Below are 26,404 nucleotides of genomic sequence, written 5' to 3'. Positions count from 1 at the left end.
TAAACCTTTCTCAAAAAAAAGTCGAAGAGATTGGTCAGGCAGGATTTTCCCTTCTGAATCCATGGTGGGTGCTGTGTAATAAATTATCGGAGGTAATCCTCAAGTTTACTCCTGATAATTGGCTGCGCTATTTTACCTTATATTAATCTGAGATTAATCTGTCTTCAGTTGTCTGGGTCTGCTGTGTCACCCTTTTTAAAAATGGGCATCATGTTAGACTGCTTCCAATCTACTGGAACCTCCCAGAGTTCAATGTCTCACAAATCTTATCTCTTGTCTTACTTCGTACCTGGGGGATAAACGCCCATCTGTTGGGGATTTAATTTGTTTTTGAGCCCTGCTAGCCTGTCTAGGACTTCCATGTCATTTATGTCAAAGTTGTTAGTTATGCTTCGATCATTGCTGTTTGCGCTCCACTAATTCTGGCCTCTTGATTTCCTTTGCCTTGTCGGCCTTCAGCTGCTTAGGCCCCAAGCTTTGGAATTCGCTCCCTAAGCCTCTCCGCCTCTCTCTCCTCCTTTAAGACCCTCCTTAAAACCTATGTCTTTGACCAAGCTTTTTGGTCACCTGTCATGATGTCTCCTTCTTTAGCTCTGTGTCAATTCTTGTCCGATAACACTCCTGTGGTGCGCCTTGGGACGTTGTACCGTGTTAAAGGCACAATATGAATGCAAGTTGTTATTGTTGATGTATGTTGCTCATGTCTTCCCTAGTGAATACCTGAAGGAAGTAATCATTTAATAATTAACTATCTTATACTCAACCTCAGTTTCACCATATTAGCATCTTTTAAGGTTTTCATTTCTTCTCTGTCTGCTCTCTTACTGTTATAATACTGACAGAATTTCTTACAGTCATGTTTAACCTCTGCAGCTATACTTCATTCCAGGTCCCCTTTTAACCTTTTAACATATTATACATTCTTCTGCTTCATACCACCTTGTTGGATTTCATATTTCAACAGGGAATAATTTCCTTTATTGACATCTACACATTACATCAAAGAGAGCCTGAAGTTACTTTGGAGATTCAGATATTTAATGAGACAATGCAGGTTCCATTTGCAACTGTCAATGTGGTATAGAAATATTGTGCCATTATTCAAATATAGATATTTCTTACACATTTTGCCATTTGCAGCAAAATGCATACTTTGGAATCACAACTAGATATTAGAAATTCAATTGTAATAACTAAGAAGGAGCAGCAATTGTTGCTTTAGTCTAAGGAGATCTTAAACCTGTATCATCGGGACTCATCTCCATTCACATTCACCTAAAGGTGCCAGCCATGGATCAGTGGGTAGCACTCCAGGGACTTGAGCACAAAATCTAGGCTGACACTCCAGGGCAGTACTGAGGGAGTGTTGCATTGTTGGAGGTGCCACCTTTTGGATGAGACGTTAAACCGAGGTCCTGTTTACCCATTCAGGTGGACGTAAAAGATCTCACAGCACTATTTCGAAGAAGAGCAGGGGAGTTCTCCCCAGCATCCTGGCCAATATTTATCCCTCAACCAACATCACTAAAACAGATTATCTGGTCATTCTCACATTGCTGTCAATGGGACCTTGCTGTGCGCAAATCGGCCGCCATGTTTCCTACATCACCTCACTTCAAAAGTACTTCTTTGACTATAAAGTGTTTTGGGACATCATGAGGTCATGAAAAGTGCTTTACAAAAGCAAGTTCTTTCTTTCTTAAAGAATGCTCAAATCCCAATTTCAAACTGCACCCACTTACTTTTGAGCAGTCCATTAGAATAAGGCCAGCAACAATCTGTAGAGCAGCACCATTTTACCATTTAATAAGCAGCATTCAGCATATAAGCCAAGCGACACTGAAGGTCAATGAACATCGTCCAACCCTCCTGCCAGATAAAGTCTTGCTATAAAAACACATTTTGTTTGAGAAATGCTTTGTTGTTGTCGATTTGATTCGTGTGAGGTGAGCAGATCGCAGCCGAGACCAGGAGAGGGGGTTAAGCGGTGATCAGAGCTGGAAGTAGTTAGCGAAATGGAGTACAGGATACCAACCGTGAAATAAAACAGCTGCTGGACATTCATAGCTTTCTCCTTTTTGGACATCTTTAATTGAGAACTCAGTGGGGGTGGGGAGAGACAACGCTGCTTACATTTTCAGTGTTATCATCGCACAGTAAAAGCAAACAAACCAAATCTGTGACGTACCTATTTCTTCTGTTTATTCTCTACTTTTAATAACCCTCCTATTTTGGGCACAGCAATACATTATCAGATATATACATAATAATTTCCAGCTGGTAGTAGTAAATAGATGGACAAAGAAACATTGGATACAGTACAATCCATTACGCTAAAAAGTTTCTCTTCACATATTATACTTGAAGATTTTGAAAGTCATTAAGTTACTTATTTTCAAGAGGAATGGTTAATGGTAGTTGTGGACCAGCCTTCTTTCTTTTAACTATGTTTGTTAACATTACAACTAATCAGCCACATAGCCAGCGTGGCCTCTCAATACATAGTGTACAACTTCAAAACAGAGTCTTTGTATAGCGTCGCTGGTTAACCTCACCTCTCTTCTTATTATATCTGGATAAAATACGCTTCAAACGGATAAACAACATCATTATCCCAGCTAATTGTTCCTCTGTGAATCTACTGTAGGTTCTGATAGACAAGTTAACTTGATAGATTAAATGCCCACCTGCATGCCAGCCATTTTAAAATTATTTTCACTGGCTGCATCTTACATTTGGATTTCCAAAATTTAAAAAAAAACTAACAACACTGGTATTCAATTCTAACAGGTCCCTATATATACATTATTTACAAAGGAGTTGAGTGATGTGGTGCTGTACTGTCATACAACAAAGCACAGTAACTCAGTGAGCACCACCATAGCTCTATGTACAGTGTCTTGCTACTGATTGCCACAAAACGGTGGCCACATGCTTTGAATCCACTTCTTCTTACGCACTTGGACTGTGGTTGCCAACTCTCCAGGTTTGTCCTGGAGTCTCCAGGAATCTCCTGGACACTCCTGTGAACAGCCCAGGAGATAAATCGTAGGGAGCATTACAGAAACTGTGTGCTCTCTTTATTTTCTTTCAACATTTTTTGTTTATCAGTTGTAAACAATATTGGAGATGGCGGGGGGGGGGGTGTTGTAGGGAGGGGGGAAGGTTGTTTGACCGAGCGGAGCGGTTGGAGGTGGGAGGTCATGTGAGGAAACCTCCAGGATTATGTCCAACCAGAGTTGGCGACCCTGACTCGGCCAGCGATTGGGGGCACAAGAGATGTAATGTAATCGCACTGGTGGCGCATGTTTTAGGTAGGCATAGAAAACATGGGCATCTATTCTGACCCGTTAACTTGTGAGCTGCTGATCATTTTAGAACAGGGGTGAATAGAAGAAAGCAGACTTCTTCAGCAGCGTGTCGTCACCTTTTGTTTGTTTATGAACTTGTTGCCGTGCCTGTTCACCTTTTAGAGAGCGAGCTGAAGCTTGGTCAGGTTTCTCTGGTGCATGTTATGGTGACGTACCAGTTCGTCAGACCTCGCAAACTTCTTCTGACAGTTTGGCCACCTACAGCTAAAAGGCTTTTCACCTGTTAAAACAGCAGCCCCTAATGAACTTCTAATTTTTTAAAAAAAGATACAGTCGCTGACATTACTTAAACATGATTTATTAAGGATTAGATTTATTAGAGCTTTGTCTCTACTTTTGTGATTTTTTTTGTTGTTGGATTCGGTTAGGCAGGACTTTTTAAAATGGTTTCAATTTATGGGCTGCCCCCTTACAGTTTTTTTCTAATGGACACGCACCTTTACTTACAAAAGAAAGCCTCATTGTAAAATTGCACTTTCACAAAGTCCCATATTTGAGTACCTGGTACTATTCTTCATGAACTTCAGAGGGAGGAGGTAAGATGCGGGAGGGTCATTGCCATTATGAGTAGGGAAAGAGGCCTAGATGAACTGCATGTTTTTGTTGTTGTTGTCATTATATTATTTTCTTGGAATGGAAATGTTTTTAAAAGTGAATACCAATATAAGAAAGTAGGAAATGAGAAAAAATCCATTCGGGCCATTAAGCCCGATACTGCCTTGCTCCATTTATAATCTGCAACCCTCATGGACTCCACCCAAACCCTTCCAATCTCCTGAGGGAAAGTGCTGATAAATGCTCCATGGTTCATCAAGCAAAACTCCACGACCAAACATGACTGCAATTCAATCTGGCCTACTGCTTTCCATAGACATCGTCCCCCAAATCCCAGCCCCCAGCAACGTAGGTCCTATCATGTCCGACAAATGATCTCATCATCTTAGCCTATACTTAGTTCTATAAACTCAAATTCCATTCTCAAACAGATATTTATCCAGTTCCTTTTTGACAATGTTAATCAATTCAACTTGTTTTTGCTGGAAGATGGTGTCAGGGACGAGGAACTATATTATGAAGGGAGAGATGTGATACTAGGACTATATCCATGGGAGCAGAGAAGGCTGAGGAGACTTTTTAAATTATGAAGGACTATTCCCTCTGGTTAGGGAGTCAACGATGAGAGGGGTCATCAATTTAAAACTGAGACGGTGCGGACAGAGATTAGGATAAATTCTTTATGCCAAGGGTTGTTGGAGTATGAAATGTTTTGCCGTAGGGAATTATTGAGGCAGAAACCACTGCACCTTTTGAGAAAATTGGATAAATATTTGAAGCGGAAAAATATACAAGGCAATGGGGAGAGTGCAGGGCAGTGGGAATAGTTTTAATTGCTCTAGCGAAGAGTCAGCAGAGACATGATGAGCCGAATGGCCTCCTTCTTCTATGGTTCTTAGAGGGTTAAATTATGAGGACAGGTTGCATAAACGTGACTTACATTCCCTTGAGTATAGAAGATTGAGGGGTGATCTGATCGAGATGTTTAAAATGTTCAATGGATTTGATAGGGTAGATAGAGAGAAACTATTTCCGCTGATCGGGGAATCAAGAACGAGGGAACATAATCTTAAAATTAGAGCAAGGCCATTCAGGAGCAAAATCAGGAAGCATTTTTTCACATAAAGGGTCGTGAAAATCTGGAACTCTCTCCCTTAAAAGGATGTGGATGCTGGGTCAATTGGAGCTTTCAAGGCTGAGATAGATAGATTTTTGTTATGTAAGGGTATCATGGGTTGTGGAGCTATGGCAGGTAAATGGAGTTGAGGTACAGATCAGCCATGATCTAATTGAATGGCAAAGCAGGCTCGAGGGGCTGAGTGGCCTACTCCTGTTCCTAATGTTCCTTTGTTCCTATGTTTTACGTTTGTTGCATACATCCATGATTCAGTGGGAAACAATTTCTTCTAATCTCTGTTAATTTTAAACTTTCTAGTTTCTTCTAGTTTGCACTCACAGTCCAAGTTAAATAGCCTGCTTACACCTACACACTCCATGTCTCAGCATTTTAAAGACCTGGATCATATCACCCCTCAATCTTTCTTCCAGACAAAACATATTCATCACTGTGAGCCTGTCCTCATAACTTAGAGCCCTAGATCCATGAATCATCCTTCCTCTTTCTCTGAACTGCTTCCAATGCAATTTTTGAAGATAGACTGCCTAAATTCCACACAAATATTCCAGATTGAGTCCCACTAATAATCTAAGCAGAGTAGAATTAAATTCAATTCATTCAAATTATGTCACCGCAGTAAGTGCTGACTCCATGATCTGGTGCTCCCTGTGGGAACAGCACTCAGGGAGCGCATCTTGGGAAGTCATGAGTGCTGAGCCTCTGGTTTTCCGTCCGTTGAAATGAATGTCCAGAAAGTCACGAGCTGCAAGCTCGCCATTTCCTAAGATGCGCTTCCTGTGAGCGTCACTCTTACAGGATTAGGATCACAGAGTCACCCATTAAATGACACTAAACTCATCTCACAGCCTTTCAGGGACAATGGTTCCTCCTTGAAGGACACAAACTAGTTAAGTTTGCAGTTTCCAAGACAACAGCAAAAACTTAAACTGGACAAACATTTTGCAATAATATTTCCAGATTTTTTGTTTAGAAAAGTTGAATCATCATATACAATTGAAAAAATTTACAAAAAGATGGCTTCCCAAACTTTCTAAAAACTTGATTATTGGAAAGAGACAAAACCAAACTTCTAACGCTCTCTTCAATTGCAGCACGATCTTGCTTTGTACAATCATACTCATCATAGAATGACATACAGCCTTCAAGACTGATGACTTACATCAGTGTATCCATAGAAATCAGGGAATATAGGACCAGGAGTAGGCCATTCAGCCCCTCGAGCCTTTTCTGCTATTCATTTAGATCATGGCTGATCTGTATCTTTATTTACCCACCTTGGTTCTGTAACCCTTAATACCCTTGCCTAACAAAAATCTATCAATCTCAGTTTTGAAATTTTCCATTGATCACCAGCCTCAACAGCTTTTTGGGGGAGATTTTTTGAGATTTCCAGTAAAGAGGTAATACAAAGAATACAGTTCTGATTTTTTTTTTAATATGATGTTATTTTTAATTTTCATTTTGTTTTTGTGCTGAAGAGAAGAGTTGTTGGTGCTGGGAAATGGAGCACCGTCCATATCAGGGACTCAGTGTCATGATCAAACTCTCGTAGGTCAGGTGTAGCATAGGTAGGTGCAGATTCAAACGCCTTCCACTCTGCACCAACAAGTTGTCTCAACCGTAACCCAAGCAGAGTGCCTCCTACTGCACCAGCGTGACAGTTTTTCAATTTCCAACACCAACCATTCCAGGCCTGCCTGAGTGATACTGCCAGTTATGGACTCAACGTTCAGTAATGTTAGGGTGCACGAGAATGTTCGATGCTTGATGCCTCATGTCATTGGATAAACTCAGTATTACTTGGATACTTTATAACTGCTTTATAGTGCGGTACATTCAAAGTAAAGAAATTACTGTTGATGATGTTATTGTTCCACTGTCACTATTTTCAACGTTGCTGTTAACCCAGTTATTGTGTTCTAAATGGATTAGTGCCACCATTAAAATGGCAGAGAGGTGAATTTAAGACAAACCCATTAAGCGTTCACAGAATGACCCCACCGAAATTTAGAAATTTCTAACCTCAATTTACAAGGAATCTCTGCAGGTTTTCTTTTCAATTGTATTTTACAGAGGGAGCAATTTTAACCTAACTCACCGTGTGGGAAACCCATGGGATCGGGTGGAAATCCCTGCCCAATATTGATGACAGTGGAGAGTAAAATTGACGGGGTGTAAAACCAGCGTTGCACCCGATCTTGTGAGTTTCCCATTGGGCAAGTGAGGCTAAAATTGTCCCCCACTCACTCTGGTATCCACATACCAAGGCAAATGGTCAATTTTATTAGATGTGTGTTAGATGATAAATTTTAAAGTAGGGCTGCCCATAAACCACATAACTTTTAAAGTCCTGCCTTACCTTAATATTAAGTTTTACATTTTAGACAAAAGCTAAACAGTTTACATATGTTTACATAAAAATGCTGTCAAGAAAAGCACGAGTGCAATGTATCAAATTAAAGACATTTGATATTTCACAAATCATTGATGCTGTGAAAGATTGGAGCAGAATTTAACCCTTTGAGGACTATGTTACTTTAATATAAAAATAGCCAAAAGCACAATTTACTCAGAAAATATTGAAATTTAAGAAACAATAACAATTTTTTTTAAAAACTTTTGGTTCCTTAGATGAATTTTGATCCTAGTCGGGTGGCAGGGGGAGAGGGAGTAAGCAAGGTCTCTTTGGGATCGAGGTGGCTCCAAGAGGACACCCCTAGCAATGGAAGTCAGCCCTCCGTGGTAGGCTCAAAAATCCAATGCCCAAACGAGGTAGGTCTATAGTACTCTGGGGCACCGTTGATGATTGACCAACCAGCTGGACTTCTTCATGGTACCTGGAGGGGTAGTCCTGCCTCTGGGGGCTGGGATTCTTTCAACTCATCTCAGATCATCCTGCAAAGCACAGCCCAAGCAACATTGGTGGGGTAGGGTAGAACGCTCCCACCTGCAGGTAGCTTACCAGTGTTCTGTGCTGGTAGGCTTTAGCTGGTTTAACTCCAGTGCTACCCTTGCACCTGGTTAAAGGTTCCCAAGCCTTGGATCTTGCCAATCTCTACCTCAGTTCTCTGATCTTAGGCACATGGATTGCGTCCGTACAGGTAAAGAGTGTACACTCCATGTTGGGCAAACAGAACTTCTACCTGTGTAGCTTTCTTGGTAACTTGGTCTGGAGACTCTTAAAGATGACGGTGGCCAGCAGGTAAAATAAATTCTACTTTATCATAAAAAATTTGTTTTAAGGGTTTGATGATTAGGATTGTGTGGCTGTTGAAACCCCACCAGCCTCTACTGGAAGCAAATTTTTTTTAGTATTTGGCTTGGCTTCCAAGTGGAGTGTCAAAAGTTATGACAGGATTCTCTACTGTGCGTAAAGAGGGGGTGGGGAAGGGTGTTAAAAAAATAACTGGCACATCTGTCTCGCCCCTGCTACAAGCAGACTTCCCTGTTGGCCCTTCATGGAGTGGCATTGATGGTGGTCATGGAGAAGTCCGCAGGCCCAACCATCCTGCCCTCCCAGTTCAAGGAGGCTGCGTTTCGACCAGCAGCTCCTGTGGGGAAAATAAAGGGAATCAATTGGTGATAAAACTCGAAAAGAACCTCACTTAAGAATTATCCTATTTATTTATTTAGCTCCGAAAAGAACATTCAGTGCTCAAAGGGTTCACGTATTACCATAGTGGCGGCGAATATTAATGTTAAAATATTAAAATCTGTGACTAAGAAAGTAAAATGTCAAAAAAAAATGTTTACGCACTTGTTTTACCTGTATGAGTTCGGGTGTGAGTCTTTAAATGGTCGGAGCGGGAGAATTTACGCTGACAGGTTTTACACTGGAATGGCTTTACCCCTAAGGAATGAAGAAGAACAACCAATTCTGATCAGGTTTCCAGCTTTGAAAATACACACAAATACACAGTACAGGAAAAGAGAAAAAAATGCTGAACATGCAAGTAGAAAGTGCTAGTAGGACACAGCAGGTCAGTCAGCATCCGGGAAGAGCAGAGACGGGATAACATTCTCCGTGTAGTCACGGGTCTGCGTGCAAGTACACACTGGCCACGACCCGTACGCTCATACACTTATTCATCGTTGAGTATGGTCTGTTTATCACGCCCCACTGAAAATTACCATGAGTACACAGTAGTGAACCTCTGGAATACATTGCCAGCTGATGTGGTGGGTGCTGACTCTCTGTTTGCCTTCAAGAGGGAGCTGGTCTGGTTCTTGACTGGGGCAGAGATCACATCATATAGAAGGTAAGTGTCTCTATAGATAACACTTGGACCATGTGATCTCCTGGACTGGTATGGATCGCATGAGGGTCGATCAGAGAGAAATTTCCAGAGTATTTTTTCTTTTATTGGCTCAGGGCTTTTTCTCTTCGGTGTTTTGCCTCTCCCAGGAGATTACATGGCTGTGGGGAGAGGAAGGGAGGAAGTGTCTAGTCACAATGCTCCAGGCATCATTAGGTGTGGGGCAGGCTTGATGGACCAGCTAGTCTTTTCCTGCCCATCAATTTTGTGTGTTCGTATGCTCATAATTGATAGTCCAATGGGTTCAGTAACGTTATTAACGGGAACTCAGTGGGTTCAGTAACGTTATTAACAGGAACTCAGTGGGTTCAGTAATGTTATTAATGGGATCTCAGTGGGTTCAGTAATGTTATTAACAGGAACTCAGTGGGTTCAGTAATGTTATTAACGGGAACTCAGTGGGTTCAGTAATGTTATTAACGGGAACTCAGTGGGTTCAGTAATGTTATTAACGGGAACTCAGTGGGTTCAGTAATGTTATTAATGGGAACTCAGTGGGTTCAGTAATGTTATTAACAGGAACTCAGTGGGTTCAGTAACGTTATTAATGGGAACTCAGTGGGTTCAGTAATGTTATTAATGGGAACTCAGTGGGTTCAGTAACGTTATTAACAGGAACTCAGTGGGTTCAGTAATGTTATTAACGGGAACTCAGTGGGTTCAGTAATGTTATTAACAGGAACTCAGTGGGTTCAGTAATGTTATTAATGGGAACTCAGTGGGTTCAGTAATGTTATTAATGGGAACTCAGTGGGTTCAGTAATGTTATTAATGGGAACTCAGTGGGTTCAGTAACGTTATTAATGGGAACTCAGTGGGTTCAGTAATGTTATTAACAGGAACTCAGTGGGTTCAGTAACGTTATTAATGGGAACTCAGTGGGTTAAGTAATGTTATTAACGGGAACTCAGTGGGTTCAGTAATGTTATTAACAGGAACTCAGTGGGTTCAGTAATGTTATTAATGGGAACTCAGTGGGTTCAGTAATGTTATTAACAGGAACTCAGTGGGTTCAGTAATGTTATTAACGGGAACTCAGTGGGTCCAGTAATGTTATTAACGGGAAATCAGTGGGTTCAGTAATGTTATTAACGGGAACTCAGTGGGTTCAGTAACGTTATTAATGGGAACTCAGTGGGTTCAGTAACGTTATTAATGGGAACTCAGTGGGTTCAGCAATGTTATTAACGGGAACTCAGTGGGTTCAGTAACGTTATTAATGGGAACTCAGTGGGTTCAGTAATGTTATTAACGGGAACTCAGTGGGTTCAGTAATGTTATTAACGGGAACTCAGTGGGTTCAGTAATGTTATTAATGGGAACTCAGTGGGTTCAGTAATGTTATTAATAGGAACTCAGTGGGTTCAGTAATGTTATTAATGGGAACTCAGTGGGTTCAGTAATGTTATTAATGGGAACTCAGTGGGTTCAGTAATGTTATTAATGGGAACTCAGTGGGTTCAGTAATGTTATTAATGGGAACTCAGTGGGTTCAGTAATGTTATTAATGGGAACTCAGTGGGTTCAGTAATGTTATTAATGGGAACTCAGTGGGTTCAGTAATGTTATTAATGGGAACTCAGTGGGTTCAGTAATGTTATTAATGGGAACTCAGTGGGTTCAGTAATGTTATTAACAGGAGCTCAGTGGGTTCAGTAATGTTATTAACGGGAACTCAGTGGGTTCAGTAATGTTATTAATGGGAACTCAGTGGGTTCAGTAATGTTATTAATGGGAACTCAGTGGGTTCAGTAACGTTATTAACGGGAACTCAGTGGGTTCAGTAATGTTATTAATGGGAACTCAGTGGGTTCAGTAATGTTATTAATGGGAACTCAGTGGGTTCAGTAATGTTATTAACGGGAACTCAGTGGGTTCAGTAACGTTATTAATGGGAACTCAGTGGGTTCAGTAATGTTATTAATGGGAACTCAGTGGGTTCAGTAATGTTGTTAACAGGAGCTCAGTGGGTTCAGTAATGTTATTAATGGGAACTCAGTGGGTTCAGTAATGTTATTAATGGGAACTCAGTGGGTTCAGTAATGTTATTAACAGGAGCTCAGTGGGTTCAGTAATGTTATTAATGGGAACTCAGTGGGTTCAGTAATGTTATTAATGGGAACTCAGTGGGTTCAGTAATGTTATTAACGGGAACTCAGTGGGTTCAGTAACGTTATTAATGGGAACTCAGTGGGTTCAGTAATGTTATTAACAGGAACTCAGTGGGTTCAGTAATGTTGTTAACGGGAACTCAGTGGGTTCAGTAACGTTATTAACAGGAACTCAGTGGGTTCAGTAACGTTATTAATGGGAACTCAGTGGGTTCAGTAATGTTATTAATGGGAACTCAGTGGGTTCAGTAACGTTATTAATGGGATCTCAGTGGGTTCAGTAATGTTATTAATGGGAACTCAGTGGGTTCAGTAACGTTATTAATGGGAACTCAGTGGGTTCAGTAATGTTATTAACAGGAACTCAGTGGCTTCAGTAATGTTGTTAACGGGAACTCAGTGGGTTCAGTAACGTTATAAATGGGAACTCAGCTGGTTCAGTAACGTTATTAAAGGGAACTCAGTGGGTTCAGTAATGTTATTAACGGGAACTCAGTGGGTTCAGTAATGTTGTTAACGGGAACTCAGTGGGTTCAGTAATGTTATTAATGGGAACTCAGTGGGTTCAGTAATGTTATTAATGGGAACTCAGTGGGTTCAGTAATGTTATTAACAGGAACTCAGTGGGTTCAGTAATGTTATTAACGGGAACTCAGTGGGTTCAGTAATGTTATTAATGGGAACTCAGTGGGTTCAGTAATGTTATTAATGGAACTCAGTGGGTTCAGTAATGTTATTAATGGGAACTCAGTGGGTTCAGTAATGTTATTAATGGGAACTCAGTGGGTTCAGTAATGTTATTAACGGGAACTCAGTGGGTTCAGTAACGTTATTAATGGGAACTCAGTGGGTTCAGTAATGTTATTAACAGGAACTCAGTGGGTTCAGTAACATTATTAACGGGATCTCAGTGGGTTCAGTAATGTTATTAACGGGAACTCAGTGGGTTCAGTAACGTTATTAATGAGAACTCAGTGGGTTCAGTAATGTTATTAATGGGAACTCAGTGGGTTCAGTAATGTTATCAATGGGAACTCAGTGGGTTCAGTAATGTTATTAACAGGAACTCAGTGGGTTCAGTAATGTTATTAACGGGAACTCAGTGGGTTCAGTAATGTTATTAAGGGGAACTCAGTGGGTTCAGTAATGTTATTAACAGGAACTCAGTGGGTTCAGCAATGTTATTAACGGGAACTCAGTGGGTTCAGTAATGTTATTAACGGGAACTCAGTGGGTTCAGTAATGTTATTAACGGGAACACAGTGGGTTCAGTAATGTTATTAACGGGAACTCAGTGGGTTCAGTAACGTTATTAACGGGAACTCAGTGGGTTCAGTAATGTTGTTAACGGGAACTCAGTGGGTTCAGTAATGTTATTAACGGGAACTCAGTGGGTTCAGTAACGTTATTAACGGGAACTCAGTGGGTTCAGTAATATTATTAACGGGAACTCAGTGGGTTCAGTAACGTTATTAATGGGAACTCAGTGGGTTCAGTAATGTTATTAATGGGAACTCAGTGGGTTCAGTAATGTTATTAATGGGAACTCAGTGGGTTCAGTAACGTTATTAACGCGAACTCAGTGGGTTCAGTAATGTTATTAATGGGAACTCAGTGGGTTCAGTAATGTTATTAACGGGAACTCAGTGGGTTCAGTAATGTTATTAACGGGAACTCAGTGGGTTCAGTAATGTTATTAACGGGAACTCAGTGGGTTCAGTAATGTTATTAACGGGAACTCAGTGGGTTCAGTAATGTTATTAACGGGAACTCAGTGGGTTCAGTAATGTTATTAACGGGAACTCAGTGGGTTCAGTAATGTTATTAACGGGAACTCAGTGGGTTCAGTAATGTTATTAACGGGAACTCAGTGGGTTCAGTAATGTTATTAATGGGAACGCAGTGGGTTCAGTAATGTTATTAACAGGAACTCAGTGGGTTCAGTAATGTTATTAACAGGAACTCAGTGGGTTCAGTAATGTTATTAACGGGAACTCAGTGGGTTCAGTAATATTATTAACGGGAACTCAGTGGGTTCAGTAATGTTATTAACGGGAACTCAGTGGGTTCAGTAATATTATTAACGGGAACTCAGTGGGTTCAGTAATGTTATTAATGGGAACTCAGTGGGTTCAGTAATATTATTAACGGGAACTCAGTGGGTTCAGTAACGTTATTAACGGGAACTCAGTGGGTTCAGTAATGTTATTAACGGGAACTCAGTGGGTTCAGTAATGTTATTAATGGGAACTCAGTGGGTTCAGTAATGTTATTAATGGGAACTCAGTGGGTTCAGTAATGTTATTAATGGGAACTCAGTGGGTTCAGTAATGTTATTAATGGGAACTCAGTGGGTTCAGTAATGTTATTAACGGGAACTCAGTGGGTTCAGTAATGTTATTAATGGGAACTCAGTGGGTTCAGTAATGTTATTCACGGGAACTCAGTGGGTTCAGTAATGTTATTCACGGGAACTCGGTGGGTTCAGTAATGTTATTAATGGGAACTCAGTGGGTTCAGTAATGTTATTAATGGGAACTCAGTGGGTTCAGTAATGTTATTAACGGGAACTCAGTGGGTTCAGTAACGTTATTAATGGGAACTCAGTGGGTTCAGTAACGTTATTAACGGGAACTCAGTGGGTTCAGTAATGTTATTAACGGGAACTCAGTGGGTTCAGTAATGTTATTAACGGGAACTCAGTGGGTTCAGTAATGTTATTAACAGGAACTCAGTGGGTTCAGTAACGTTATTAACAGGAACTCAGTGGGTTCAGTAACGTTATTAATGGGAACTCAGTGGGTTCAGTAATGTTATTAACGGGAACTCAGTGGGTTCAGTAATGTTATTAACAGGAACTCAGTGGGTTCAGTAACGTTATTAAGAGGAACTCAGTGGGTTCAGTAACGTTATTAATGGGAACTCAGTGGGTTCAGTAATGTTATTAATGGGAACACAGTGGGTTCAGTAACGTTATTAATGGGAACACAGTGGGTTCAGTAATGTTATTAATGGGAACTCAGTGGGTTCAGTAACATTATTAACGGGAACTCAGTGGGTTCAGTAATGTTATTAATGGGAACTCAGTGGGTTCAGTAATGTTATTAATGGGAACTCAGTGGGTTCAATAATGTTATTAACGGGAACTCAGTGGGTTCAGTAATGTTATTAACGGGAACTCAGTGGGTTCAGTAATGTTATTAACGGGAACTCAGTGGGTTCAGTAATGTTATTAACGGGAACTCAGTGGGTTCAGTAATGTTATTAATGGGAACTCAGTGGGTTCAGTAATGTTATTAACGGGAACTCAGTGGGTTCAGTAATGTTATTAACAGGAACTCAGTGGGTTCAGTAATGTTATTAATGGGAACTCAGTGGGTTCAGTAACGTTATTAACGGGAACTCAGTGGGTTCAGTAATATTATTAACGGGAACTCAGTGGGTTCAGTAATGTTATTAACGGGAACTCAGTGGGTTCAGTAATATTATTAACGGGAACTCAGTGGGTTCAGTAATGTTATTAATGGGAACTCAGTGGGTTCAGTAATATTATTAACGGGAACTCAGTGGGTTCAGTAACGTTATTAACGGGAACTCAGTGGGTTCAGTAATGTTATTAACGGGAACTCAGTGGGTTCAGTAATATTATTAAAAAGAACTCAGTGGGTTCAGTAATATTATTAACAGGAACTCAGTGGGTTCAGTAATATTATTAACAGGAACTAAGTGGGTTCAGTAATATTATTAAAAAGAACTCAGTGGGTTCAGTAATATTATTAACGGGAACTCAGTGGGTTCAGTAACTTTATTAACGGGAACTCAGCGGGTTCAGTAACGTTATTAACGGGAAATCAGTGGGTTCAGTACTATTATTAACGGGAACTCAGTGGGTTCAGTAATGTTATTAACGGGAACTCAGTGGGTTCAGTAATGTTATTAACGGGAACTCAGTGGGTTCAGTAACGTCATTAATGGGAACTCAGTGGGTTCAGTAACGTTATTAATGGGAACTCAGTGGGTTCAGTAACGTTATTAACGGGAACTCAGTGGGTTCAGTAATGTTATTAACGGGAACTCAGTGGGTTCAGTAATGTTATTAACGGGAATTCAGTGGGTTCAGTAATGTTATTAACGGGAACTCAGTGGGTTCAGTAATGTTATTAACGGGAACTCAGTGGGTTCAGTAATGTTATTAACGGGAACTCAGTGGGTACAGTAATGTTATTAACGGGAACTCAGTGGGTTCAGTAATGTTATTAACGGGAACTCAGTGGGTTCAGTAATGTTATGAACAGGAACTCAGTGGGTTCAGTAACGTTATTAATGGGAACTCAGTGGGTTCAGTAATGTTATTAACGGGAACACAGTGGGTTCAGTAACGTTATTAATGGGAACTCAGTGGGTTCAGTAAAGTTATTAACGGGAACTCAGTGGGTTCAGTAAAGTTATTAACGGGAACTCAGTGGGTTCAGTAATGTTATTAACGGGAACTCAGTGGGTTCAGTAATGTTATTAACGGGAACTCAGTGGGTTCAGTAATGTTATTAATGGGAACTCAGTGGGTTCAGTAATGTTATTAATGGGAACTCAGTGGGTTCAGTAATGTTATTAATGGGAACTCAGTGGGTTCAGTAATGTTATTAATGGGAACTCAGTGGGTTCAGTAATGTTATTAACCGGAACTCAGTGGGTTCAGTAACGTTATTAATGGGAACTCAGTGGGTTCAGTAACGTTATTAACGGGAACTCAGTGGGTTCAGTAATGTTATTAACGGGAACTCAGTGGGTTCAGTAATGTTATTAACGGGAACTCAGTGGGTTCAGTAATGTTATTAACGGGAACTCAGTGTGTTCAGTAATGTTATTAATGGGAACTCAGTGGGTTCAGTAATGTTATTCACGGGAACTCAGTGGGTTCAGTAATGTTATTCACGGGAACTCAGTGGGTTCAGTAATGTTATTAATGGGAACTCAGTGGGTTCAGTAATGTTATTCACGGGAACCCAGTGGGTTCAGTAATGTTATTCACTGGAACTCAGTGGGTTCAGTAATGTTATTAACGGGAACTCAGTGGGTTCAGTAATGTTATTAACGGGAACTCAGTGGGTTCAGTAATGTTATTAACGGGAACTCAGTGGGTTCAGTAATGTTATGAACAGGAACTCAGTGGGTTCAGTAACGTTATTAATGGGAACTCAGTGGGTTCAGTAATGTTATTAATGGGAACTCAGTGGGTTCAGTAACGTTATTAATGGGAACTCAGTGGGTTCAGTAAAGTTATTAACGGGAACTCAGTGGGTTCAGTAAAGTTATTAACGGGAACTCAGTGGGTTCAGTAATGTTATTAACGGGAACTCAGTGGGTTCAGTAATGTTATTAACGGGAACTCAGTGGGTTCAGTAATGTTATTAATGGGAACTCAGTGGGTTCAGTAATGTTATTAATGGGAACTCAGTGGGTTCAGTAATGTTATTAATGGGAACTCAGTGGGTTCAGTAATGTTATTAATGGGAACTCAGTGGGTTCAGTAATGTTATTAACCGGAACTCAGTGGGTTCAGTAAAGTTATTAATGGGAACTCAGTGGGTTCAGTAACGTTATTAACGGGAACTCAGTGGGTTCAGTAATGTTATTAACGGGAACTCAGTGGGTTCAGTAATGTTATTAACGGGAACTCAGTGGGTTCAGTAATGTTATTAACGGGAACTCAGTGGGTTCAGTAATGTTATTAATGGGAACTCAGTGGGTTCAGTAATGTTATTCACGGGAACTCAGTGGGTTCAGTAATGTTATTAATGGGAACTCAGTGGGTTCAGTAATGTTATTCACGGGAACTCAGTGGGTTCAGTAATGTTATTCACGGGAACTCAGTGGGTTCAGTAATGTTATTAACGGGAACTCAGTGGGTTCAGTAATGTTATTAACGGGAACTCAGAGGGTTCAGTAATGTTATTAATGGGAACTCAGTGGGTTCAGTAATGTTATTAACGGGAACTCAGTGGTTTCAGTAATATTATTAACGGGAACTCAGTGGGTTCAGTAATGTTATTAACGGGAACTCAGTGGGTTCAGTAATGTTATTAATGGGAACTCAGTGGGTTCAGTAATGTTATTAATGGGAACTCAGTGGGTTCAGTAATGTTATTAATGGGAACTCAGTGGGTTCAGTAATGTTATTAATGGTAACTCAGTGGGTTCAGTAATGTTATTAATGGGAACTCAGTGGGTTCAGTAATGTTATTAATGGGAACTCAGTGGGTTCAGTAATGTTATTCACGGGAACTCAGTGGGTTCAGTAATGTTATTCACGGGAACTCAGTGGGTTCAGTAATGTTATTAATGGGAACTCATTGGGTTCAGTAATGTTATTCACGGGAACTCAGTGGGTTCAGTAATGTTATTCACGGGAACTCAGTGGGTTCAGTAATGTTATTAACGGGAACTCAGTGGGTTCAGTAATGTTATTAACGGGAACTCAGTGGGTTCAGTAATGTTATTAATGGGAACTCAGTGGGTTCAGTAATGTTATTAACGGGAACTCAGTGGTTTCAGTAATATTATTAACGGGAACTCAGTGGGTTCAGTAATGTTATTAACGGGAACTCAGTGGGTTCAGTAATGTTATTAATGGGAACTCAGTGGGTTCAGTAATGTTATTAATGGGAACTCAGTGGGTTCAGTAATGTTATTAATGGGAACTCAGTGAGTTCAGTAATGTTATTAACAGGAACTCAGTGGGTTCAGTAACATTATTAATGGGAACTCAGTGGGTTCAGTAACGTTATTAACGGGAACTCAGTGGGTTCAGTAATGTTATTAACGGGAACTCAGTGGGTTCAGTAATGTTATTAACGGGAACTCAGTGGGTTCAGTAATGTTATTAACAGGAACTCAGTGGGTTCAGTAACGTTATTAACAGGAACTCAGTGGGTTCAGTAACGTTATTAATGGGAACTCAGTGGGTTCAGTAATGTTATTAACGGGAACTCAGTGGGTTCAGTAATGTTATTAACAGGAACTCAGTGGGTTCAGTAACGTTATTAACAGGAACTCAGTGGGTTCAGTAACGTTATTAATGGGAACTCAGTGTGTTCAGTAATGTTATTAACGGGAACTCAGTGGGTTCAGTAATGTTATTAACGGGAACTCAGTTGGTTCAGTAATGTTATTAACAGGAACTCAGTGGGTTCAGTAATGTTATTAATGGGAACACAGTGGGTTCAGTAACGTTATTAATGGGAACACAGTGGGTCCAGTAATGTTATTAATGGGAACTCAGTGGGTTCAGTAACATTATTAACAGGAACTCAGTGGGTTCAGTAATGTTATTAATGGGAACTCAGTGGGTTCAGTAATGTTATTAATGGGAACTCAGTGGGTTTAGCAATGTTATTAATGGGAACTCAGTGGGTTCAGTAATGTTATTAATGGGAACTCAGTGGGTTCAGTAACGTTATTAACGGGAACTCAGTGGGTTCAGTAATGTTATTAACGGGAACTCAGTGGGTTCAGTAACATTATTAACAGGAACTCAGTGGGTTCAGTAATGTTATTAACGGGAACTCAGTGGGTTCAGTAACATTATTAACGGGAACTCAGTGGGTTCAGTAATGTTATTAAAGGGAACTCAGTGGGTTCAGTAACGTTATTAACGGGAACTCAGTGGGTTCAGTAACGTTATTAACGGGAACTCAGTGGGTTCAGTAATGTTTTTAACGGGAATTCAGTGGGTTCAGTAATGTTATTAACGGGAACTCAGTGGGTTCAGTAATGTTATTAACGGGAACTCAGTGGGTTCAGTAATGTTATTAATGGTAACTCAGTGGGTTCAGTAATGTTATTAATGGGAACTCAGTGGGTTCAGTAATGTTATTAACGGGAACTCAGTGGGTTCAGTAATGTTATTAACGGGAACTCAGTGGGTTCAGTAATGTTATTAACGGGAACTCAGTGGGTTCAGTAATGTTATTAATGGGAACTCAGTGGGTTCAGTAATGTTATTAATGGGAACTCAGTGGGTTCAGTAATGTTATTAACGGGAACTCAGTGGGTTCAGTAATGTTATTAACGGGAACTCAGTGGGTTCAGTAATGTTATGAACGGGAACTCAGTGGGTTCAGTAACGTTATTAATGGGAACTCAGTGGGTTCATTAATGTTATTAATGGGAACTCAGTGGGTTCAGTAATGTTATTAATGGGAACTCAGTGGGTTCAGTAACGTTATTAACGGGAACTCAGTGGGTTCAGTAATGTTATTAACGGGAACTCAGTGGGTTCAGTAACGTTATTAATGGGAACTCAGTGGGTTCAGTAATGTTATTAATGGGAACTCAGTGGGTTCAGTAATGTTATTAACGGGAACTCAGTGGGTTCAGTAATGTTATTAACGGGAACTCAGTGGGTTCAGTAATGTTATTAATGGGAACTCAGTGGGTTCAGTAATGTTACTAACGGGAACTCAGTGGTTTCAGTAATATTATTAACGGGAACTCAGTGGGTTCAGTAATGTTATTAACGGGAACTCAGTGGGTTCAGTAATGTTATTAATGGGAACTCAGTGGGTTCAGTAATGTTATTAATGGGAACTCAGTGGGTTCAGTAATGTCATTAATGGGAACTCAGTGGGTTCAGTAATGTTATTAACGGGAACTCAGTGGGTTCAGTAATGTTATTAACGGGAACTCAGTGGGTTCAGTAACGTTATTAACGGGAACTCAGTGGGTTCAGTAACATTATTAACGGGAACTCAGTGGGTTCAGTAATGTTATTAAAGGGAACGCAGTGGGTTCAGTAACGTTATTAACGGGAACTCAGTGGGTTCAGTAATGTTATTAACGGGAACTCAGTGGGTTCAGTAATGTTATTAACGGGAACTCAGTGGGTTCAGTAATGTTATTAATGGTAACTCAGTGGGTTCAGTAATGTTATTAATGGGAACTCAGTGGGTTCAGTAATGTTATTAATGGGAACTCAGTGGGTTCAGTAATGTTATTAATGGGAACTCAGTGGGTTCAGTAATGTTGTTAACGGGAACTCAGTGGGTTCAGTAATGTTATTAATGGGAACTCAGTGGGTTCAGTAATGTTATTAATGGGAACTCAGTGGGTTCAGTAATGTTATTAATGGGAACTCAGTGGGTTCAGTAAAGTTATTAATGGGAACTCAGTGGGTTCAGTAACGTTATTAACGGGAACTCAGTGGGTTCAGTAATGTTATTAACGGGAACTCAGTGGGTTCAGTCATGTTATTAACGGGAACTCAGTGGGTTCAGTAATGTTATTAACGGGAACTCAGTGGGTTCAGTAATGTTATTAACGGGAACTCAGTGGGTTCAGTAATGTTATTAATGGGAACTCAGTGGGTTCAGTAATGTTATTAACGGGAACTCAGTGGGTTCAGTAATGTTATTAACGGGAACTCAGTGGGTTCAGTAATGTTATTAACGGGAACTCAGTGGGTTCAGTAACGTTATTAATGGGAACTCAGTGGGTTCAGTAATGTTATTAATGGGAACTCAGTGGGTTCAGTAATGTTATTAATGGGAACTCAGTGGGTTCAGTAATGTTATTAACGGGAACTCAGTGGGTTCAGTAATGTTATTAACGGGAACTCAGTGGGTTCAGTAATGTTATTAATGGGAACTCAGTGGGTTCAGTAATGTTATTAACGGGAACTCAGTGGTTTCAGTAATATTATTAACGGGAACTCAGTGGGTTCAGTAATGTCATTAACGGGAACTCAGTGGGTTCAGTAATGTTATTAATGGGAACTCAGTGGGTTCAGTAATGTTATTAATGGGAACTCAGTGGGTTCAGTAATGTCATTAATGGGAACTCAGTGGGTTCAGTAATGTTATTAACGGGAACTCAGTGGGTTCAGTAATGTTATTAACGGGAACTCAGTGGGTTCAGTAACGTTATTAATGGGAACTCAGTGGGTTCAGTAACGTTATTAACGGGAACTCAGTGGGTTCAGTAATGTTATTAACGGGAACTCAGTGGGTTCAGTAATGTTATTAACGGGAACTCAGTGGGTTCAGTAATGTTATTAACAGGAACTCAGTGGGTTCAGTAACGTTATTAACAGGAACTCAGTGGGTTCAGTAACGTTATTAATGGTAACTCAGTGGGTTCAGTAATGTTATTAACGGGAACACAGTGGGTTCAGTAATGTTATTAACAGGAACTCAGTGGGTTCAGTAACGTTATTAACAGGAACTCAGTGGGTTCAGTAACGTTATTAATGGGAACTCAGTGGGTTCAGTAATGTTATTAACGGGAACTCAGTGGGTTCAGTAATGTTATTAACAGGAACTCAGTGGGTTCAGTCACGTTATTAACAGGAACTCAGTGGGTTCAGTAACTTTATTAATGGGAACTCAGTGGGTTCAGTAATGTTATTAACGGGAACTCAGTGGGTTCAGTAATGTTATTAACGGGAACTCAGTGGGTTCAGTAACGTTATTAACAGGAACTCAGTGGGTTCAGTAACGTTATTAATGGGAACTCAGTGGGTTCAGTAATGTTATTAACGGGAACTCAGTGGGTTCAGTAATGTTATTAACGGGAACTCAGTGGGTTCAGTAATGTTATTAACGGGAACTCAGTTGGTTCAGTAATGTTATTAACAGGAACTCAGTGGGTTCAGTAATGTTATTAATGGGAACACAGTGGGTTCAGTAACGTTATTAATGGGAACACAGTGGGTTCAGTAATGTTATTAATGGGAACTCAGTGGGTTCAGTAACATTATTAACGGGAACTCAGTGGGTTCAGTAATGTTATTAATGGGAACTCAGTGGGTTCAGCAATGTTATTAATGGGAACTTAGTGGGTTCAGTAATGTCATTAATGGGAACTCAGTGGGTTCAGTAACGTTATTAACGGGAACTCAGTGGGTTCAGTAATGTTATTAACGGGAACTCAGTGGGTTCAGTAACATTATTAACGGGAACTCAGTGGGTTCAGTAATGTTATTAACGGGAACTCAGTGGGTTCAGTAACATTATTAACGGGAACTCAGTGGGTTCAGTAATGTTATTAATGGGAACTCAGTGGGTTCAGTAACGTTATTAACGGGAACTCAGTGGGTTCAGTAATGTTATTAACGGGAACTCAGTGGGTTCAGTAACGTTATTAATGGGAACTCAGTGGGTTCAGTAATGTTATTAATGGGAACTCAGTGGGTTCAGTAATGTTATTAACGGGAACTCAGTGGGTTCAGTAATGTTATTAACGGGAACTCAGTGGGTTCAGTAATGTTATTAATGGGAACTCAGTGGGTTCAGTAATGTTACTAACGGGAACTCAGTGGTTTCAGTAATATTATTAACGGGAACTCAGTGGGTTCAGTAATGTTATTAACGGGAACTCAGTGGGTTCAGTAATGTTATTAATGGGAACTCAGTGGGTTCAGTAATGTTATTAATGGGAACTCAGTGGGTTCAGTAATGTCATTAATGGGAACTCAGTGGGTTCAGTAATGTTATTAACGGGAACTCAGTGGGTTCAGTAATGTTATTAACGGGAACTCAGTGGGTTCAGTAACGTTATTAACGGGAACTCAGTGGGTTCAGTAACATTATTAACGGGAACTCAGTGGGTTCAGTAATGTTATTAAAGGGAACGCAGTGGGTTCAGTAACGTTATTAACGGGAACTCAGTGGGTTCAGTAATGTTATTAACGGGAACTCAGTGGGTTCAGTAATGTTATTAACGGGAACTCAGTGGGTTCAGTAATGTTATTAATGGTAACTCAGTGGGTTCAGTAATGTTATTAATGGGAACTCAGTGGGTTCAGTAATGTTATTAATGGGAACTCAGTGGGTTCAGTAATGTTATTAATGGGAACTCAGTGGGTTCAGTAATGTTGTTAACGGGAACTCAGTGGGTTCAGTAATGTTATTAATGGGAACTCAGTGGGTTCAGTAATGTTATTAATGGGAACTCAGTGGGTTCAGTAATGTTATTAATGGGAACTCAGTGGGTTCAGTAAAGTTATTAATGGGAACTCAGTGGGTTCAGTAACGTTATTAACGGGAACTCAGTGGGTTCAGTAATGTTATTAACGGGAACTCAGTGGGTTCAGTCATGTTATTAACGGGAACTCAGTGGGTTCAGTAATGTTATTAACGGGAACTCAGTGGGTTCAGTAATGTTATTAACGGGAACTCAGTGGGTTCAGTAATGTTATTAATGGGAACTCAGTGGGTTCAGTAATGTTATTAACGGGAACTCAGTGGGTTCAGTAATGTTATTAACGGGAACTCAGTGGGTTCAGTAATGTTATTAACGGGAACTCAGTGGGTTCAGTAACGTTATTAATGGGAACTCAGTGGGTTCAGTAATGTTATTAATGGGAACTCAGTGGGTTCAGTAATGTTATTAATGGGAACTCAGTGGGTTCAGTAATGTTATTAACGGGAACTCAGTGGGTTCAGTAATGTTATTAACGGGAACTCAGTGGGTTCAGTAATGTTATTAATGGGAACTCAGTGGGTTCAGTAATGTTATTAACGGGAACTCAGTGGTTTCAGTAATATTATTAACGGGAACTCAGTGGGTTCAGTAATGTCATTAACGGGAACTCAGTGGGTTCAGTAATGTTATTAATGGGAACTCAGTGGGTTCAGTAATGTTATTAATGGGAACTCAGTGGGTTCAGTAATGTCATTAATGGGAACTCAGTGGGTTCAGTAATGTTATTAACGGGAACTCAGTGGGTTCAGTAATGTTATTAACGGGAACTCAGTGGGTTCAGTAACGTTATTAATGGGAACTCAGTGGGTTCAGTAACGTTATTAACGGGAACTCAGTGGGTTCAGTAATGTTATTAACGGGAACTCAGTGGGTTCAGTAATGTTATTAACGGGAACTCAGTGGGTTCAGTAATGTTATTAACAGGAACTCAGTGGGTTCAGTAACGTTATTAACAGGAACTCAGTGGGTTCAGTAACGTTATTAATGGTAACTCAGTGGGTTCAGTAATGTTATTAACGGGAACACAGTGGGTTCAGTAATGTTATTAACAGGAACTCAGTGGGTTCAGTAACGTTATTAACAGGAACTCAGTGGGTTCAGTAACGTTATTAATGGGAACTCAGTGGGTTCAGTAATGTTATTAACGGGAACTCAGTGGGTTCAGTAATGTTATTAACAGGAACTCAGTGGGTTCAGTCACGTTATTAACAGGAACTCAGTGGGTTCAGTAACTTTATTAATGGGAACTCAGTGGGTTCAGTAATGTTATTAACGGGAACTCAGTGGGTTCAGTAATGTTATTAACGGGAACTCAGTGGGTTCAGTAACGTTATTAACAGGAACTCAGTGGGTTCAGTAACGTTATTAATGGGAACTCAGTGGGTTCAGTAATGTTATTAACGGGAACTCAGTGGGTTCAGTAATGTTATTAACGGGAACTCAGTGGGTTCAGTAATGTTATTAACGGGAACTCAGTTGGTTCAGTAATGTTATTAACAGGAACTCAGTGGGTTCAGTAATGTTATTAATGGGAACACAGTGGGTTCAGTAACGTTATTAATGGGAACACAGTGGGTTCAGTAATGTTATTAATGGGAACTCAGTGGGTTCAGTAACATTATTAACGGGAACTCAGTGGGTTCAGTAATGTTATTAATGGGAACTCAGTGGGTTCAGCAATGTTATTAATGGGAACTTAGTGGGTTCAGTAATGTCATTAATGGGAACTCAGTGGGTTCAGTAACGTTATTAACGGGAACTCAGTGGGTTCAGTAATGTTATTAACGGGAACTCAGTGGGTTCAGTAACATTATTAACGGGAACTCAGTGGGTTCAGTAATGTTATTAACGGGAACTCAGTGGGTTCAGTAACATTATTAACGGGAACTCAGTGGGTTCAGTAATGTTATTAAAGGGAACGCAGTGGGTTCAGTAACGTTATTAACGGGAACTCAGTGGGTTCAGTAACGTTATTAACGGGAACTCAGTGGGTTCAGTAATGTTATTAACGGGAACTCAGTGGGTTCAGTAATGTTATTAACGGGAACTCAGTGGGTTCAGTAATGTTATTAATGGTAACTCAGTGTGTTCAGTAATGTTATTAATGGGAACTCAGTGGGTTCAGTAATGTTATTAATGGGAACTCAGTGGGTTCAGTAATGTTATTAATGGGAACTCAGTGGGTTCAGTAATGTTATTAACGGGAACTCAGTGGGTTCAGTAATGTTATTAAAGGGAACTCAGTGGGTTCAGTAATGTTATTAATGGGAACTCAGTGGGTTCAGTAATGTTATTAATGGGAACTCAGTGGGTTCAGTAATGTTATTAATGGGAACTCAGTGGGTTCAGTAATGTTATTAACGGGAACTCAGTGGGTTCAGTAATGTTATTAACGGGAACTCAGTGGGTTCAGTAATGTTATTAATGGGAACTCAGTGGGTTCAGTAATGTTATTCACGGGAACTCAGTGGTTTCAGTAATATTATTAACGGGAACTCAGTGGGTTCAGTAATGTTATTAACGGGAACTCAGTGGGTTCAGTAATGTTATTAATGGGAACTCAGTGGGTTCAGTAATGTTATTAATGGGAACTCAGTGGGTTCAGTAATGTTATTAACGGGAACTCAGTGGGTTCAGTAACGTTATTAACGGGAACTCAGTGGGTTCAGTAACGTTATTAACGGGAACTCAGTGGGTTCAGTAATGTTATTAACGGGAACTCAGTGGGTTCAGTAATGTTATTAACAGGAACTCAGTGGGTTCAGTAACGTTGTTAACAGGAACTCAGTGGGTTCAGTAACGTTATTAATGGTCACTCAGTGGGTTCAGTAATGTTATTCACGGGAACACAGTGGGCTCATTAATGTTATTAACAGGAACTCAGTGGGTTCAGTAACGTTATTAACAGGAAGTCAGTGGGTTCAGTAACGTTAT

At 40.2% G+C, this 26,404-nt stretch overlaps 1 protein-coding gene across 4 annotated transcripts in view; it reads right to left on the bottom strand.

Moving 5' to 3' along the window:
- Positions 1 to 2,064: 2,064 nt before the first annotated feature.
- The window catches only part of LOC137328063 (Wilms tumor protein homolog), a 90,961-nt gene continuing 66,621 nt past the window's right edge, over positions 2,065 to 26,404 (bottom strand). Inside the window, exons 7-8 of one of the 4 annotated variants that reach the window (XM_067994185.1) lie at positions 8,822 to 8,914; positions 2,065 to 3,591 (exon numbers count right to left, since the gene is read on the bottom strand). In XM_067994185.1, the coding sequence (XP_067850286.1) occupies positions 3,470 to 3,591; positions 8,822 to 8,914 (215 nt within the window). In that variant the 3' untranslated portion in view covers positions 2,065 to 3,469. Of the gene's footprint in view, positions 3,592 to 6,488; positions 8,616 to 8,821; positions 8,915 to 26,404 lie in introns of those variants that run through there. The other 3 variants (XM_067994186.1, XM_067994187.1, XM_067994189.1) reach the window with 3 other exon arrangements.

The sequence above is a fragment of the Heptranchias perlo genome, chromosome 12, assembly GCF_035084215.1.
Source record: "Heptranchias perlo isolate sHepPer1 chromosome 12, sHepPer1.hap1, whole genome shotgun sequence".
NCBI classification, from domain to species: Eukaryota; Metazoa; Chordata; class Chondrichthyes; order Hexanchiformes; family Hexanchidae; genus Heptranchias; species Heptranchias perlo.
Note: the sequence above shows the minus strand (reverse complement) of the source record. Positions and strands in the feature narration are given on the sequence as shown.